General features: G+C 38.7%; 1 protein-coding gene across 1 annotated transcript in view; it reads left to right on the top strand.

The window, feature by feature from the left end:
• Positions 1–15,468, top strand: part of SMYD3 (SET and MYND domain containing 3) — a 457,100-nt gene that overhangs the window by 126,805 nt on the left and 314,827 nt on the right. Inside the window, exons 3-5 of the mRNA XM_084868939.1 lie at positions 1,288–1,395; positions 4,002–4,059; positions 6,605–6,741. Of these exons, the coding sequence (XP_084725065.1) occupies positions 1,288–1,395; positions 4,002–4,059; positions 6,605–6,741 (303 nt within the window). The remainder of the gene's footprint in view (positions 1–1,287; positions 1,396–4,001; positions 4,060–6,604; positions 6,742–15,468) is intronic.

The raw sequence follows: 15,468 nt of genomic DNA, 5'->3' as shown, positions 1-15,468 counted from the left end.
AGTTTGAAGACCCCTGCTCCAGTGGGTATGAAGGAATGAAGTGAGGTGACCACCCGTAAGCAGAGTAATGAAAGAGGTGACGTCCCCCTTGTAAACAAGGCCTCCAGGATTGGGGTTCTCAGGAAGTAGCAGCAGATAACCCACTACACCTTCCCCCAACCAATTGACAGGGGCAGCCGTTCTGAGCAAGATGCTGGCTTGAACTTGAAACTGAGTCAATTTCAAAGTAGCTGCAGCTCTTGTGACATTTTTGGTTTGTGTTTGTGCTGTAAGTGGAAAAGAGAGAGCTCCTAGGGAGATTTTTAGGCCCAGAATCTGGGAAGCAGACTTACAATTTCTGAAATAAGAAGTGTTGTGTTGTGTTGTGAGCATTGGGTATTTCAGTGATGGGACTTCCAACTCCTGTTGGGAAAATAACATACTGGACATTCGGTCTAGCCATCTCTCCCCACCCAGGGCTACCTATTAGATAGCCTGGCATTTCTCTTCATGTGGCTGTAACCCACATGAGGGGCACCCGGCATCTCTGACCCAAGACTCAGAGAGAATGTCCTTCCCTTTAGCCCTCTCGTCCCGAGTCCAAAGATGGATGACTGGCCACTCGTCCCTTCTCTTCAGCCACTCCCACACATGCTGGGGTCATGGGCTAAGTGACCTTCTCACTTATCACCACACTGCATTTTCTGAATGAAAAAGGGCCCTATTAATAAGGACAACATCAATAAGACTTTCCTAGGCAAACTGGGCATTTGATCATTTTAGCTAATACCCCCTTTCTATGTTAGCTTAAACACAAAGGTTTTATATTTTTGTGATGTTAGCTCTACTGATGAGTCTGTGCTCACTACAGTAGCAGTAAATGCAGAGGGTTGTCTGCTCTGTTTTGATTTTCCTGAACCAAGTGTTTTGTTTTCTAATTTGGGGTGTATTTTCCTTTTATATTCAAAGTCACTGTCTATTATCCCATCCTATTTAATCTGTAAAAGACCATCTTATGAATTATTAAGTAAGTAATAATGATTTTTTGTTTGGACTCCACCACCCAGGTAATAAGGGGTGGTGGGGTTGGGAGGAAGGAGGGCAAATGAAAGGACAGAGGTTTGGCAGAAGCTCTTAGTGCCCAAGCCTGGTAACTGCATACCTGGTAAAGACTGAATCTTTTAAAATATTGCCTTCATTTTCTTTTTTGAAGTTATATTTAGGCGGTTGAAATTAATGTTGATAACTCCCAAACCAGTGTCTATGGAAGTCAATTTTTATGTCTTGCATGCACTCTTATCTCCACAGAAGAAAGGTTGGCCAGACCACAAGCGGGAATGCAAGTGCCTCAAAAGCTGCAAACCCAGATATCCTCCCGATTCCGTCCGACTTCTTGGCAGAGTTGTTGTCAAACTTGTGAGTAGATAACGTGTAAAATATTTCTGGTTTTTAATTTAACAAAAGCACTCACATTTGCATATATTATTCTTTTTAAAAATATATATTTTTATTGATTTCAGAGAGGAAGGGAGAGGGGGAGAGAGAGAAACATCCATGTTGAGAGAGAATCATGGATTGGCTGCCTTCTGCAAGTCCCCCCCTGGGGACTGAGCTCGCAACCCAGGCATGTGCCCTTGACCGGAATCAAACCTGGGACCTTTCAGTTCATAGGCTGACACTTTATCCACTGAGCCAAACTGGCTAGGGCTACATATATTATTCTTTAAAAAAATACGTTTTTATTGATTTGAGAGATAGAGAAACATCGATTGGCTGCCTCCTATTTGGGTGGAGCCTACAACCAGGGTATGTGTCTTGACGGGGAATTGAACCCGAGGACCTCTTCCTGCATGGGATGACAGGACACATGTATTATTCTTATTTAAGGCTGAATTTAAATCCATATTAAATCCAGTAGAAGGTGGATTATTACGGGGAGTGTCTTAAGTCAGCAGCTTGCTGTTTTCCTGCCAATCACAGCATCAGCGGCAGTATGACGGGCACAGCCCCTCTTTGAAGGCCTGGGTGTGATCTCCCGGGATCGGAGACAGGACGTCCTGTATTTGTCATATGAGATGTTAGTAGAATCTAATACTTTGCCTTTATTACTTTTCTACTGTGAACTAATGCACAGGGTCTGTATATAATTCTTGTTGTCTCTTCAACTGAGATTTTAATTTTATGATAGTTAATCTTACATGGAAGAGCACTTATTTATTTTTTTTTTATTTACAGTCAAGATTCAGTGAAATAGTATCTTCAGTTCTTCTCTTTGCTCTGCCAAAGCAGCTAGTGGATTCTGTGACATCCCCGCTGGTGACACCTTCCTGATTTTGGGGACAGGCTTTAGCATGAGCACCTCTCAATCATTGCAAGCTCCAGCTCTGTCACTTTTTTTTTTGGCTATGAAATTTTATAGGGTATTTAAGAATGTAAAAGTATGATTATATACATAAAACTAATGCAATGTTATATTTCAGTTACATCTTAATTTAAAAAAGGATTTGCAATACCACATGGGCATTGTCTTTGGACTGAATATGCAACATACATATTTACTACTATGTATACATTGTGTTAAAACATACAAATTTATTTCAAAGCATTAATACATTCAGAGCAATTTTCATCATTATGCATTTCTTTAACCACTGGGTATTAAAAGTTTAATCACTATTATATTTGAGTGTGAACTTTTTTCTACTTTATTAATATTAAACAGAAAGACAACCACTGTTAGAGCAGAAATTGGTTGCTTCAGAATCACCGAAGGTCCTAGTTCTCAGTCACCATCTCTGATCTACTGAATCAAAATCTAAAGGAAGCAATCCTATATAACAAAAGCCTAATATGCGAATTATCTGGTTATCCGTTCAACCAATCAAAGCGTAATATGCTAATGATATGCTAAGGCTGCTCAACTGTTCACTATGATGGGCACTGACCACCATGGGGCAGACAGCTGACTGGTTGACCAGTCGCTGTGACATGTACTAACCATCAGGGGGCAGACGCTCTGACCAGTAGGTTAGCTTGCTGCTGGGGTCTAGCCCATCATGACTGAGTAAGATAGGCCAGATACGCTCTAGAGGTCTCCTGCCATCCCTCCCTGGCTGGCCAACCTCCCGTGTCCCTCCCCAGCCCTGAATGTGCACAGGTGGGGTTCTTCAGCCTGGCCTGCACTCTCTCACAATCCGGTACTCCTCAGGGGATGTCTGAGAGTTGGTTTTGGCCAACAGTCAAACGACTGGTCGCTATGATGTGCACTGACCACCAGGGGCAGACACTTAACGCAGAAACCAGGCTCATGGCTGGCGAGCACAGTGGCAGTGGTGGGAGCTTCTTCTGCTTCCACGGCAGTGCTAAGGATGTACAATGGGGAGTGGGCCTAAGCCGTCAGTCAGACATCCCCTAAGAGTTCCTGGACTGCGGGAGGGCTCAGGCCAGGCTGAGGGATGCCCCCATTGTGCATGAATTTCATGTACCGGGCTTCTAGTTGTGAAATACTTTCCAAAGAGCCCTTTCTATCTCCAGGCTCTGTGATAATGGCTTTACCTGGTATACCTCATTTCACCCTTAGCAGTCCTGTGAATCAGCTGCTGTTACTATTCTTACGTACCCGATAACAACATTGATTTCTCTTGACTCAAGGTTAAGTAACCTGCCCAAGATTGTACAGTTGTAATAAATTCTTATTTTTATTGATCCATCTTTGTTTTTTTATGATTTATAATAAAATTCTTACAGTGTGGATAGAGCTGTGGAAAAAATAAGAGTATGAAATTTTATAAGAGAGTTTTGCATTTGGAAATTGTTAAGTCACAATTTTTGTTTTAAAGTTGTTACTGATCAAATAATTGAACTCTAAGAAAGTGGTAAAGAGAAGGAATATATTGGATAAAAATCTACGTTTTTTAATAGACTTTCATTAAATGTCTAAAGATACTCAAACACATTTACTTATTTACTTATATATTGGAAAACTTGAAATTGTTTTGGTATTTTCCGCCTTTACTTCATAGATGGAAGAAACCCCCTCTGAATCGGAGAAACTTTACTCATTTTATGATCTGGAATCAAGTAAGTGATTATCAGCATAAAAAAAAAATCCTGTCATTTATTTGCTGAGCTTTGTTTTTCGTTTTTCTGTTATGTGAGGGAAATCTAACATGAGTGTATTTAATTGATTCTGGGGTAGCTTTGGCCATACAGGAGTTTGTAAAGTGCTCTGTTAGGCAGTGAAGGGAATGTAACTCTTAGTCCAGTTGACAAAATAACTTTTCTTGCTTCTCCTTCCCTTCCTCTCTTGATTTCCTTTTCATAATTAATATATATATATATATATATATATATATATATATATATATATATATAATTGATTTTTTACAAAGAGGAAGAGAGAGGTACAGAGAGTTAGAAACATTGATGAGAGAAAATCATCGATCAGCTGCCTCTTGCATACCCCCCACTGGGGATGTTCCCGCAATCAAGGTACATGCTCCTGACCAGAATCGAACCTGGGACCCTTCAGTCTGCAGGCCGACGCTCTATCCACTGAGCCACACCGGTTTTTGATGTCAGGAAACAGTGGTGTGAACAGGGTGGGGTTGTGGTGTTCCAGGGAACAGTTAGGCTCCCTGGTGGGAACATAGGTGACTTAGTCTCTCTCACAGCATTGAGCATTGTTCTCCTCCTGATGGCCAAGCTACTCGGGAACAGTGAAGGGCTTCCCAAATCCGAATGTCGAGTAAATGTAAGGTTTGTTTTTCTTCCATATTGGCACAGGCACTCTTCATTGAGGCTGTGGATGACTTCAATGCAAAAGTAGCCAGAGCTCATAGAGTGAATTGGCTACACAGTTTAAGATTTGTGTTGGAGATGAATTTAGTACAGATTTATGGTGATGGGATCCCACTTGCCAGCGATAATACATTATTATTTAAGTATCACCAATCATTAAGTATCACCAAATCAAAATTACAGTGAGATAGTCATCTCAGCCCATTAGGATGGCAACTATAGGATAAAAAGAGGAAACAAGAGTTGGCGAGGATGTGGAGGAATGGAACCCTGTGCACCATCGGTAGGAATGTAGGATGGGATGACTGCTATGGCAAACAGTATGGAGCTGCCTCAAAAAATTAAAACTACAATGACCTTACATCCCTGAATTCTGGTTATACACTCAAAATAATTGAAAGCAAATATTTATTCTTCCATATATATAGCAGTATTAGTCACAATAGCTAAAACATGGAAGCAACCAAATGTCTATCACTGGATGAATAGATAAGCAGAATGTGTTATGTATACACAATTGAATATTGTTCAGCCTTAAAAAGGAAGGAAATTCTGACATATGCTACAAAACATGCATATGAATCTTGAGGATATTATACTAAGTGAAATAAGGTAATCTCGGAAAGACGAATACTGTATGATTCCACTTCTATGAAGTACTTGGAATAGTCCAGATCATGAAGACAGAAGGTAAAATGGTGGTTCGCAGGGGCTGTGGGAAGAGATGAATGGAAATTATTGTTTAATGGGTATAGAGTTTCAGTTTTACCAGGTGAAAAGTATTATGGAGATAGATAGTGGTGATTTTGCATAGCAATGTGAGTGTATTTGATACTACTGAACTGTGCAGTTAAAAATGGTTAAGGTGGTAAATTTTATATTTTATGTTTTCCCACTGTTTTGAAAAGAAAAAAAGAAATAACTGGGTTGATTGTTCTATTGAACAAGTAATTTAAAGAATATATGTAAAGCTGACATGAGCAACAGAGTTATGCTCTAGTTCAAATGATGTATCTTTTCAAGTTTTAATAGAGAACTAATTAGTCATTTTTTTTTGATATCTTATTGCTAAGTAATTAACATCTCTTGGGATGAGTTTCATTATTAACATTAGCCTTGCTCAGTAGCAGTGTTACACACACTGCCTTAAGTGAAATGCTCTCAAACTTTATTAATAGAATTGTGCATTCTTAATCTTAACACTTCTTTGTGATACATATGAACTGATATTGGCTGTAGAACTTGCTTCTCTTTCAGTTGCAGTAGCACCATATCTTCTTTATTCACTCAACCGAGAAATGATTAAAGTTGAGATTTCTTTGGATGATCCATGTTTTCTTGTTGATGTGCTTTCTAATGACAAATTTTACCACTTCTAACTTCAGCTGAACTTTTTAGTTTTCACTTTCTGTCCCCCCACCCCTTGGGAGATGACCTTGCTGTAAATTGTCTCATAGAAAAGTCTGCTTACATGCACTGGTTTAATAATTACTTATCATGTTTGAACATGTGTACAGGATGATGTAGGAAATGTGGTAACACATCTTTACTGATTTTGTTTATAATATTTTTCCATCTGTATGTGTATTTATTTTGATAAATCTTTGATCTTACAGTATAGATGAATGTTGGCAGAATTAAATTGCTAATGTATGTATCATGACTTGCAGTTTACAAAAAATAAAAAAAAAATATGCGTTTGCTCTCTGTCAGAGTGGAATCTAGGGCAGGAAATATCTAGTTTAACAGTTATTTTTGAACACCTGAAAATTATCCATTAAAAGTTCACTGTGTGATTGTGCTATTTATTTTCTCTTTAAAAAAGATATTAACAAACTGACTGAAGATAAGAAAGAGGGCCTCAGGCAACTTGCAGTGACATTTCAACTTTATATCAGAGAAGAAATACAAGATCCTTCTCAACTGCCACCTTCCTTTGACATCTTTGAAGGCTTTGCAAAAGTAAGTGTAAAGTTTGGTATTTTTGCTAATGCTATAATCAACCCTTCACTCTTTATTTTGTTGTTGATCCGTGAAAATCCAGGACCTTTCATGTCTTATATCACTCTCCTATCTTAATGAGTAGAGAATGAAAGGATGTATTATATTAAAAATGGTATTTAATTTTAATGTTTTATTCAGTATTCTTATTAATGATCCAAGTATCTTCATTGTCATCTCTCAAGACATACTCTGCCATTGCATTCATTTAGTTTTGTCATGGTGTTTTAGTAATAGAGTCTGCTTTTAAATTACATTTATGGGGGTGACAGTGGTTAATAAGATTATATAGGTTTCAAGTGTACAATTCTGTGGTACATCATCTGTATTGTGTGCCCACCAGCTAAAGTCAAATCTCTTGTCACCATATATTAGACCCTTTCATCTGGTCCACCTTCTTCCATCTGGTCCACCATACTGTTGTCTGTGTCTGTATGTTTTTTGTTTGTTTATTTTTCTTGTTTGTTCATTTGTTGTTTTTAGTTTTATATCTCACATCTGAGTGAAATCATTCGGCTCTTTTTTTTGTCTGATTGAAATGAAAAAATTATTGAATCCATTTCTTAAATGAATTCTAAATAATAGGGAAATATAAAATTTTTTTATCTATATATATAAAAGGCTAAGTGACTGACTGACCATCTGTCCGACCAACTGATACATATGATGCACTTTGGCAATTTAAAAATAAATGTTAATTTGCGCTATGTGATACATATACAGTTCTCACTGGCACCAATCACACACATGTGTTTCGATCTGTCATTTCGATTGTGAATTTGGTTGTTTTTGTTGGCATTCTGAAGCTGAAAGAAAGCAGAGTCATTAACAGAAAACGTCTGAAGACCAACTATTGGCACAATTGTCCCCGTCTGACACTGGTTTCCCATTTAAATTAATTTGAAGACAATTTCCCGTGATGCCAGCATTTGCAATGTCTATTAATAAATCACAAGGACAAGCTCTAGACAGAGTAGAAATATTCCTACCTGAACCATTTTCGGACATAGTCAGTTATACTAGTTGCTTTTTCTCTATTTGAAGAGCATGTGATGTTAAAGTTAAAGTTGTAAATACTTCATTTCAAGGGAAATTAATCAAGCACTCTGAAATTTACTCTTAATATGTTGTACAATGAGTTAATTAGAATAAATTTATCACTTTATCAGTCATTGTTTTTATAGTTGTTTTTATATTATGTTTTTATTGTTTTTATATCATGTTTTCATATCAAGTCTTTGTTGTTACATCATGTTATTATTAATCAATTTATATATTTTCATATATATTTTACTAATTTTCTTTCATCTCTGACACTTCTATTATAGAGAAAGGGAAAATAGTAATATTAAAAGATTTATTCTAATTAATTTCCTTCCAGTGTGCATTAATCCATGCCCTGGACTACTAGTTTTAAAATAATTTCCTAAAAATCTGTTTAAATATTTCAGGTCACTAAAATCTTGGATTAGGAAGAGAACAGAAGTTTAATTTAATATTTTATCTGTGGTCTCCTGGCAGCAGCTACCTAAAGTGTGCTTTTAGAAAGTGATTCTGAGGGGTTTGGGTCCAGGGTGAAGAAGACAATGATTGAGGCTTGACATGGATCTTGATGCCCCTGGGACAGGGACAAAGGGTCAGAACACCCGATATTGCTGTGTGTCCACTGTCCTTGCTCTCAGGTTGTATGCTTGGGTTTGTTTACAGGGGTCCTCAAACTTTTTAAAGTGGGGGCCAGATCACGGTCCCTCAGAGAGCTGGAGGGCCGGACTATATGAACTACTAATTCCTACTGTAACACTTCGGCTGCGCTCACTGCCCAAAAAACCTGGCGGGCAGGATCAGACTCCCCTGGGGGCTGCATGTGGCCTGCGGGCCGTAGTTTGAAGACCCCTGGACTTTAGATAGTGATCACATCTTAGAAACAACTGAAATTTTACATTTGAGGGTAAAATTGCTACTGATTTTAGAATTTGAAAGTGTACGTATCTAATGACAGATGTATCTCATGAATATTTTTAAGAAATATTTTGTAATCTACCTATTTTCTAAGAATTTAAATATAATTAGTGTGATTGCTAGAGATTTATTCTTGTTTTCCTCAAAAGTATTTTCATTCTTTAGGGTATGCTTTTATGATTTTCTGGTAATATCATCTTAACACTGAATTCTGGTTTGTCTAAACTTTAATATAGATTTTAAAATACAACAGCTACTATTGCCTGGCCGGTGTGGTGCAGTGGTTGAGCATTGACCCATGCACCAAGAAGTCGCTGGTTCGATTTCCAGTCAGGACATATGCCCGGGTTGTGAGCTGGATCCCCAGTAGGGGGCGTACAGGAGGCACCGATCAGTGATTCTCTCTCATCATTGATCTCTCTCTTTCTCTCTCTCTCTCTCTCTCATCATTGATCTCTCTCTCTCTCTCTCTCTCTCTCCAATTAATAAAAAAAAGCTAGAAAATATTACTTATGCATCTAGGGAGTTCATGATATTTATTTCATATTCTTCTGAAAATTATAACCTGTTGTGGATAACCTATATACAGTGCATCCAGGCTTTTTTTTTTTTTGATGCTAAGCACTATATAAAGTAACACCTACTGAAAGATAAAAATATATTTTATGATAATTATAACTTCATTAAGTCTGTATCTGTTTTGTGATAGGTGTTTCTATTATTTGTAATTTTTCAAGTGCTCATTACTGGTGTTATTAATATTCATGAAAAATATTTTAAAATGTTGTCTATTACTCAATGTTAACTGAGTAATATATAAATGTGTAGTTAATTTTAAATCTGAAAATTACCTATCAAAGCAATAAACCTCAGTGAGTACAACATAGTAATGATTATACACTTATAAAACTTATTAAGTGATCACCACAATAAGTCTAGTACTGTCACCATCTGTCACCATGCATAGTTACTACAGTATTATTGACTGTATTTCCTATGCTGTACTTTACATCCCCATGACTGTTTTATAGCTACGAATTTGTACTTCCTCATCACTGCCCCCTTTCCTTCTGGCAACCGCCAGGCTGTCTTTGTGTCTATGATTTGTTTCTGTTTTGTTTGTTCACCTATTTTGTTTATTAGATTCTACATATACGTGAAATCATACGGCATTTGTCTTCTTTGACTTATTTCACTTAGCATAATACCCTCCAAGTGCATTCATGTTGTTGCAGATGGCAGGATTTCATTTTTTATGGTTGACTAATATTCCATTGTATATATGCACCACTTCTTCATCCACGCATCAACTGATGGACACTTAGGTTGCATCCATATCCTAGCTATTGTAAGGAAGACTGCAATGGACATACGGATGTGTATGTTTTTGGGAATTTGTGTTTTGGGTTTCTTCGGATAAATACCCAGAAGAGGAATCGCTGGGTCCTTCTTTGTCTTTTGTTACAGTCTTTGTTTTAAAGTCTGGGATAAATATTGCTACCCCAGCCTTTTTGTTTGTTTCCATTTTCCTGAAATATCTTTTTCCATTCCTTTACTTTTAGTCTATGGGTTCCTATCTGAAGTGAGTCTCTTGTAGGCAGCGTAAAGGTCTCATTTTCATATCCATTCAGCCACCTATGTATTTGATTGGAGCATTGAATACCGTTATACTTAAAGTAATTATTCATAGGTATGTGGTTATTGCCATTTTATTTATGTTTTTGATTTTTTAAAAAATTTCTTCTTAAAGAAGTCCCTTTAACATTTCTTGTAATACTGATTTGGTGGTGATGAACTCCTTTAAGCTATTTCTTTCCTGGGAGCACTTGAGGTTTAGATTGTAGGAGTTTGCTGTACAAATATATCCTCTCCACTTGTGAATTTGTTGCCTGGCTGTCAATTGAAGTAGCATGAGACAGAAGGAGAACTTTTTCGAGAGGGCACCATGGAGAACGTCACGTGGGCAGTGAAACGGATGCTGACCTTCAGGAGAGAGGGTGGTGCTGGGAAACAGGCGCAGACAGTGGTCTAGAAGAGTGGCTGGGACCGGGGAGCGGAGGAAAAGACGGATCTCCTCGGCAGACCTGAAAGGTGGCTGCTCCCTGTGGAGTACATAGCAGTTCTACTGAGAACCTTTGAGCAAAAGCTTGGTGTTTAAAATGCTGGTTTAGCATTTTGGCAATAGAAAAATATGTGAGGGTAACGGTACCTCCAGAATCCCTCTGGAGTGGGTGCTGTGGGTGATGATCTGTTTGGATGGACAGACTGAAGTGATTTGCTTGAAGGCTTGTTTGCAGTGCAGTGTTTATTTTTAGATTGTGTTACGTGAGGGCGAGGTATGCCTGATGAAAATAAAGGTATGAGGTAGGAGGAGTGTGATGGTTGCTACTGACAAGAATGAAGGTGGCCAAAGGGTAGGAGCATTGCAGATGCCTGTCAGTGAGAGCACAGGAGACAACAGTTACTTATATGTTCATGAAAAATAGAGGCCAAGCTCATCTGTGCCGACTCTGCTAGATTGTTAGGGAAGAGAACTATGTGTCCCTATCTCTGCAATCCCCTCCTCCTTCTCATCCCATATTTTCCCCTCTACTTCTATTTTCAAACACAATTTCCTGATATATTTCAAAACGGGTTTATGTTGGCATGACATTTACAGTGGTTCAGTCTACTGATTGAGTTCTAAACATTTACTACAAATATAGAAAAGGTATATATGAATAATAACATAAACCTTAAAAGTGGAGAAAATAACAGAAAGGATACATTTGAATGGGGCACTGGGCCGAGCTCAGCACTGCCAGGGGTGAATCTGAGGGGGGCAGTGAAGGATTAAAGAAGACAGACAAGAGAATAAAGCCTGGGCCAGGTGGGATGCTGCTCTCAGGTGGAGAGACAGCTCCTCAGCCTGCAAGCCGAGTCTTTATTTTATAGCCAGATCCCATGAGGCAAAGCAAGGGCATGGTCAAGATGTTTACAATGTTCTCCAGGGTTTGGAATCTATTAAATTACATGCACCTGAACTCTGTCAAGCTTTGTTTTGGCAGCGCTTGGAGGTGCTGCCTCTATCACTTAGCCACCTGGGACCACAGGTTCGCACCATAAGGTCAAGCCTACATCATAGCCTTTGGCTATAATTGTGCTGGGAAGGCTTTGCCCTCCACGCTGGGTCTTGCACGTGGCTTTGCCACAAGAGGACCATGCCCTCTCCTTAGTCTGAGGCTTGAACCTGTCCAAACCCTGTAGCCACTCTCCACAGGGTACTGAATAATATATGGTTAAATCGCTTTCTCAGGCAAGTAATCGAAATGCCCTCAATGTCAATCTCCCCATCTGTAAATGGGAATAATAATAAAATCAACTTTGCAGATAAAAGTACTTGGAGTGTCTCCCACTACTCCTCCTGCCCTCTGCTGCCGGCTTCATTCATATTCTGCTGTGAGACTGCAGTGTCCTGTGTCTCCCTGTGCTGGCATCCAGAGCAGCGGTGTCAACCTTTCGGACCTCATGGTCCATCAGTGTTCCCCGCACCCCTAGGTGGCGACCGCTGATCCAGAGTGCCACCTGCGACTGACTGGAAACCAGCATCTCCAGTGGTTGCTCCCAGTTTTGCCCAGTGCTGGCTTCTCTTGAGATGCTGAGAATTAGTATCTTTGAGAAGAAAACTTGCAAACTGGATAAAGTACCTTTCCCTTAGTAACTGGCTTGGTTTCAGCCCACAGCTATTGTGGACAGAAATCATATACCATGTCCTGCACTCCTAACAGCTCCATGATTTCAGAGTAGCTCCTTGGGATATCATGTAGGAAATGTAAACACAAGCTTTCTCCGATGAACAAAGTGTTCCTAACACATGCATCTTAAAAAGATGGAGTTAGCCGAGACTGGTTTGGCTCAATGGATAGAGCGTCGGCTTGGGGACTGAAAGGTCCTGGGTTCGATTCCGGTCAAAGGCATGTACCTTGGTTGTGGACATATCCCCAGTAGGGGGTGTGCAAGAGGCAGCTGATTGATGACTCTCTCTCATCGATGTTTCTAACTCTCTATCTCTCTTCCTTCCTCTCTGTACAAAATCAATAAAATATATTAAAAAAAAAAGATGGAGTTAAATATAAAGGTTACTCGCTTATCCTGCTATAATTCACCGAAATGGCATGAAATGTACAGTATTTCTCTATTCCATCCCTCAGAATGTACATTGATAATTATATCGATAATTGGTAATGGTTATTAATAACTTAATGTCAGTAGGCCTAGTTTTTAGCTTATTTTCAATACACAGGGTATAGGTTGTAGAAAAATGTACTTCATTATTTTTTTCTGAACTTATATCTTCCTTTTCTAAAAATGCATTTGGTGGACACGAAATGTGATATAATCTGAAAAATAAAGCAGACAATAAGCCAGTTGCATAAAACATTTCAAAAACAGCCCGTAAATTGGAAGCAGCGAGAGTAAAAGTGACCTCCTGATCACAAAACATGTCATGTGGTGTTTCCAGAGCCCAGCAAAGTGCTTGTTAACTTCATAACATGGCACAACCGCCACGGGATTTTTTTTATTAGAAATTCCACATCCCTTTTCCTTTCAAACAGAATAACAATCCTCCTGGTAGCACGTTAGTTTTCTTCTTCAGGGCACATATGTGACCTCCAGAACTTGCCTTTCCAGACTCTGAATTGTTAATAGTATGAGTTGCAGCTGGTTTTGCAATGTACACTGTGATTGTATAGCTTTGGAAGTGAGGGTTTAGAAGGTGTTTTATTTTGGTACTGTGATCTTTAAATTTTACATTCCGTTTTATTAGTGGTAAGTTCTTTTTTATTGGAGATTTTTTTTTCATTAGAGTAAAAATGGAGGATATGTTAAATCAAGAATCTTGCTAATTCATAATATGAAAGAAAAAGTAACAATATTTTTGATTGAGATCCATACTTGCATTTGGGTGGTATATGCCGTTAGACATAGAGTGATGATAACTAATCTATATGATGTTTTGCCATAACCTCATAATTTTAGTAGAGCATCTTATATCAACATGGAGGAAAAATTACTAAATAATTTTTTTGTCCTTTTATTTGAAGAATGGTATACCTCAGTAAAAAGCAAGAACAAGTTGTTCATGGTATGTTCAGTTATTAATCTTAACAAGAGGGCTGTTGGCGCTCTCATTCTGGATATGCTGGTGTTTTGTTACTTACGTGCTGTGATAGGCTAATATGTGGGAAGAATATTACCTTCATTGTTTTGAAAGGTCAGGGGTGTGTGTGTGTGTGTGTGTTTGCCCCAGGAGGGTTTCCGGGGTTTCATATAGGACCACATTTTAGAGCTTTTCGTGGGTCAGTTCAGTTGGGTTTCACCCCTGTAGCATGTATAAAGTAGTAAGGAAAGCAATCTTTTGAATTAATAAAGTGATGAATTATCTAATTACAAATGTGATGGGAAAAGGCAGTATGATAACTTTCACTACATTACTAAGTGATCCCAGTGACTGATCAGAGGTGCTGGCTTCTATTAAGGAGAAATACGCCATTAAATATTTAGTGCTAACGCGAGCAGGCACCCAGGACGGCTGACCTCCCATCACTGGCCGCTGCATCTGTATGCGCGGAGGTGGCTGCTGGGGAGTGTCTCTCTCGTCTGTATCAGCAGCGGCTGGAGGACTCAGTGATTCGGGCTGCACCTCTCTCTTGGTTTCACGTGAAGAGGCCAACAGCCAAGATGCTTAACTGCACACGGCCCCGGCATTCTAATTACGAAATGCTGATGCAGTTATGATTTATATGTTTGTCCTTCATCACAGTAGATTGAAATGCTGAGTAGATTCAAGAGCCAATTATTCTCACAAATGGTCCTCTCAGTTACATGACAATTGTAGGACACTGGGGCTTTCTAAACAAAACGAGTCACGTGTTTTTAATGGTGATGTTTATTTATCATGTTCTTCATCTTTCGCCATGCAGTTAGCATTTCTCTTCATTTGTGTGTAAATAACCTATGATGAGTTGGTGTATGTTTATCATAGTTAAAGACCAGATGCCAGCTAACTTCTGAAGTTGGGAGGATAATTAGTAAATTCTTAATCAGCATTTTTATTTATTCCTGTGTTGGTCAAGGTTAATTACTTATATAAGGCTAATGCTTTGATTAAAACCACTGATGGATAAACGTGTTGGCTAAGCCTTGTTGCCTTATCTATTGGAGTGTGTAACTTGCCGTTAATTCAGATGGAGGTGGTATTTTTAAATGACAGTGTGTCATTGTGAAAGGGAGAGGTGACTTATTGCTTTCACCTTCCCTGTTGTGGCGGAAACCTCTACTCCAGTCCTGTGTCTCTCTCCTGGAATGTGACCTTTTTAGAGCCTGGAATGACAGGTTACTTATTTTGAATTCCTAGCAATCTTCATTGTATGTAGTAGGTGCTTAATTGTTAACTGAATGTAGGAAGGCATGGAAACTCCCTGTGCAGTTTTATGGCGTACACCTTATTAAATACTCTTAAAAATTAATACATTTCTGTAAGCATACAAGACCGTGTAAAAAGAAATCTTTATCGTGATAAACTAGACAAAGGTCAGTAAGTTAGTTAGTTGATAGCTCAGAATCACAGAGGTGCCATTTTTTAAATTCTTCGGAAAATGATGGATGATTACATTGTTCCGAGTTAGCAAACCTTTTCTGTAAAAGTTCATATATAGTCAATATGTTAGGTTTTGTAGGCCAAGAGGA

This window comes from Pipistrellus hanaki (genome assembly GCF_964339955.1).
Source record: "Pipistrellus hanaki genome assembly, chromosome: 20".
Lineage (NCBI taxonomy): Eukaryota > Metazoa > Chordata > Mammalia > Chiroptera > Vespertilionidae > Pipistrellus > Pipistrellus hanaki.
The sequence above is the reverse complement of the archived record's forward strand: the minus strand, read 5'-3'. Positions and strand labels throughout refer to the sequence as shown.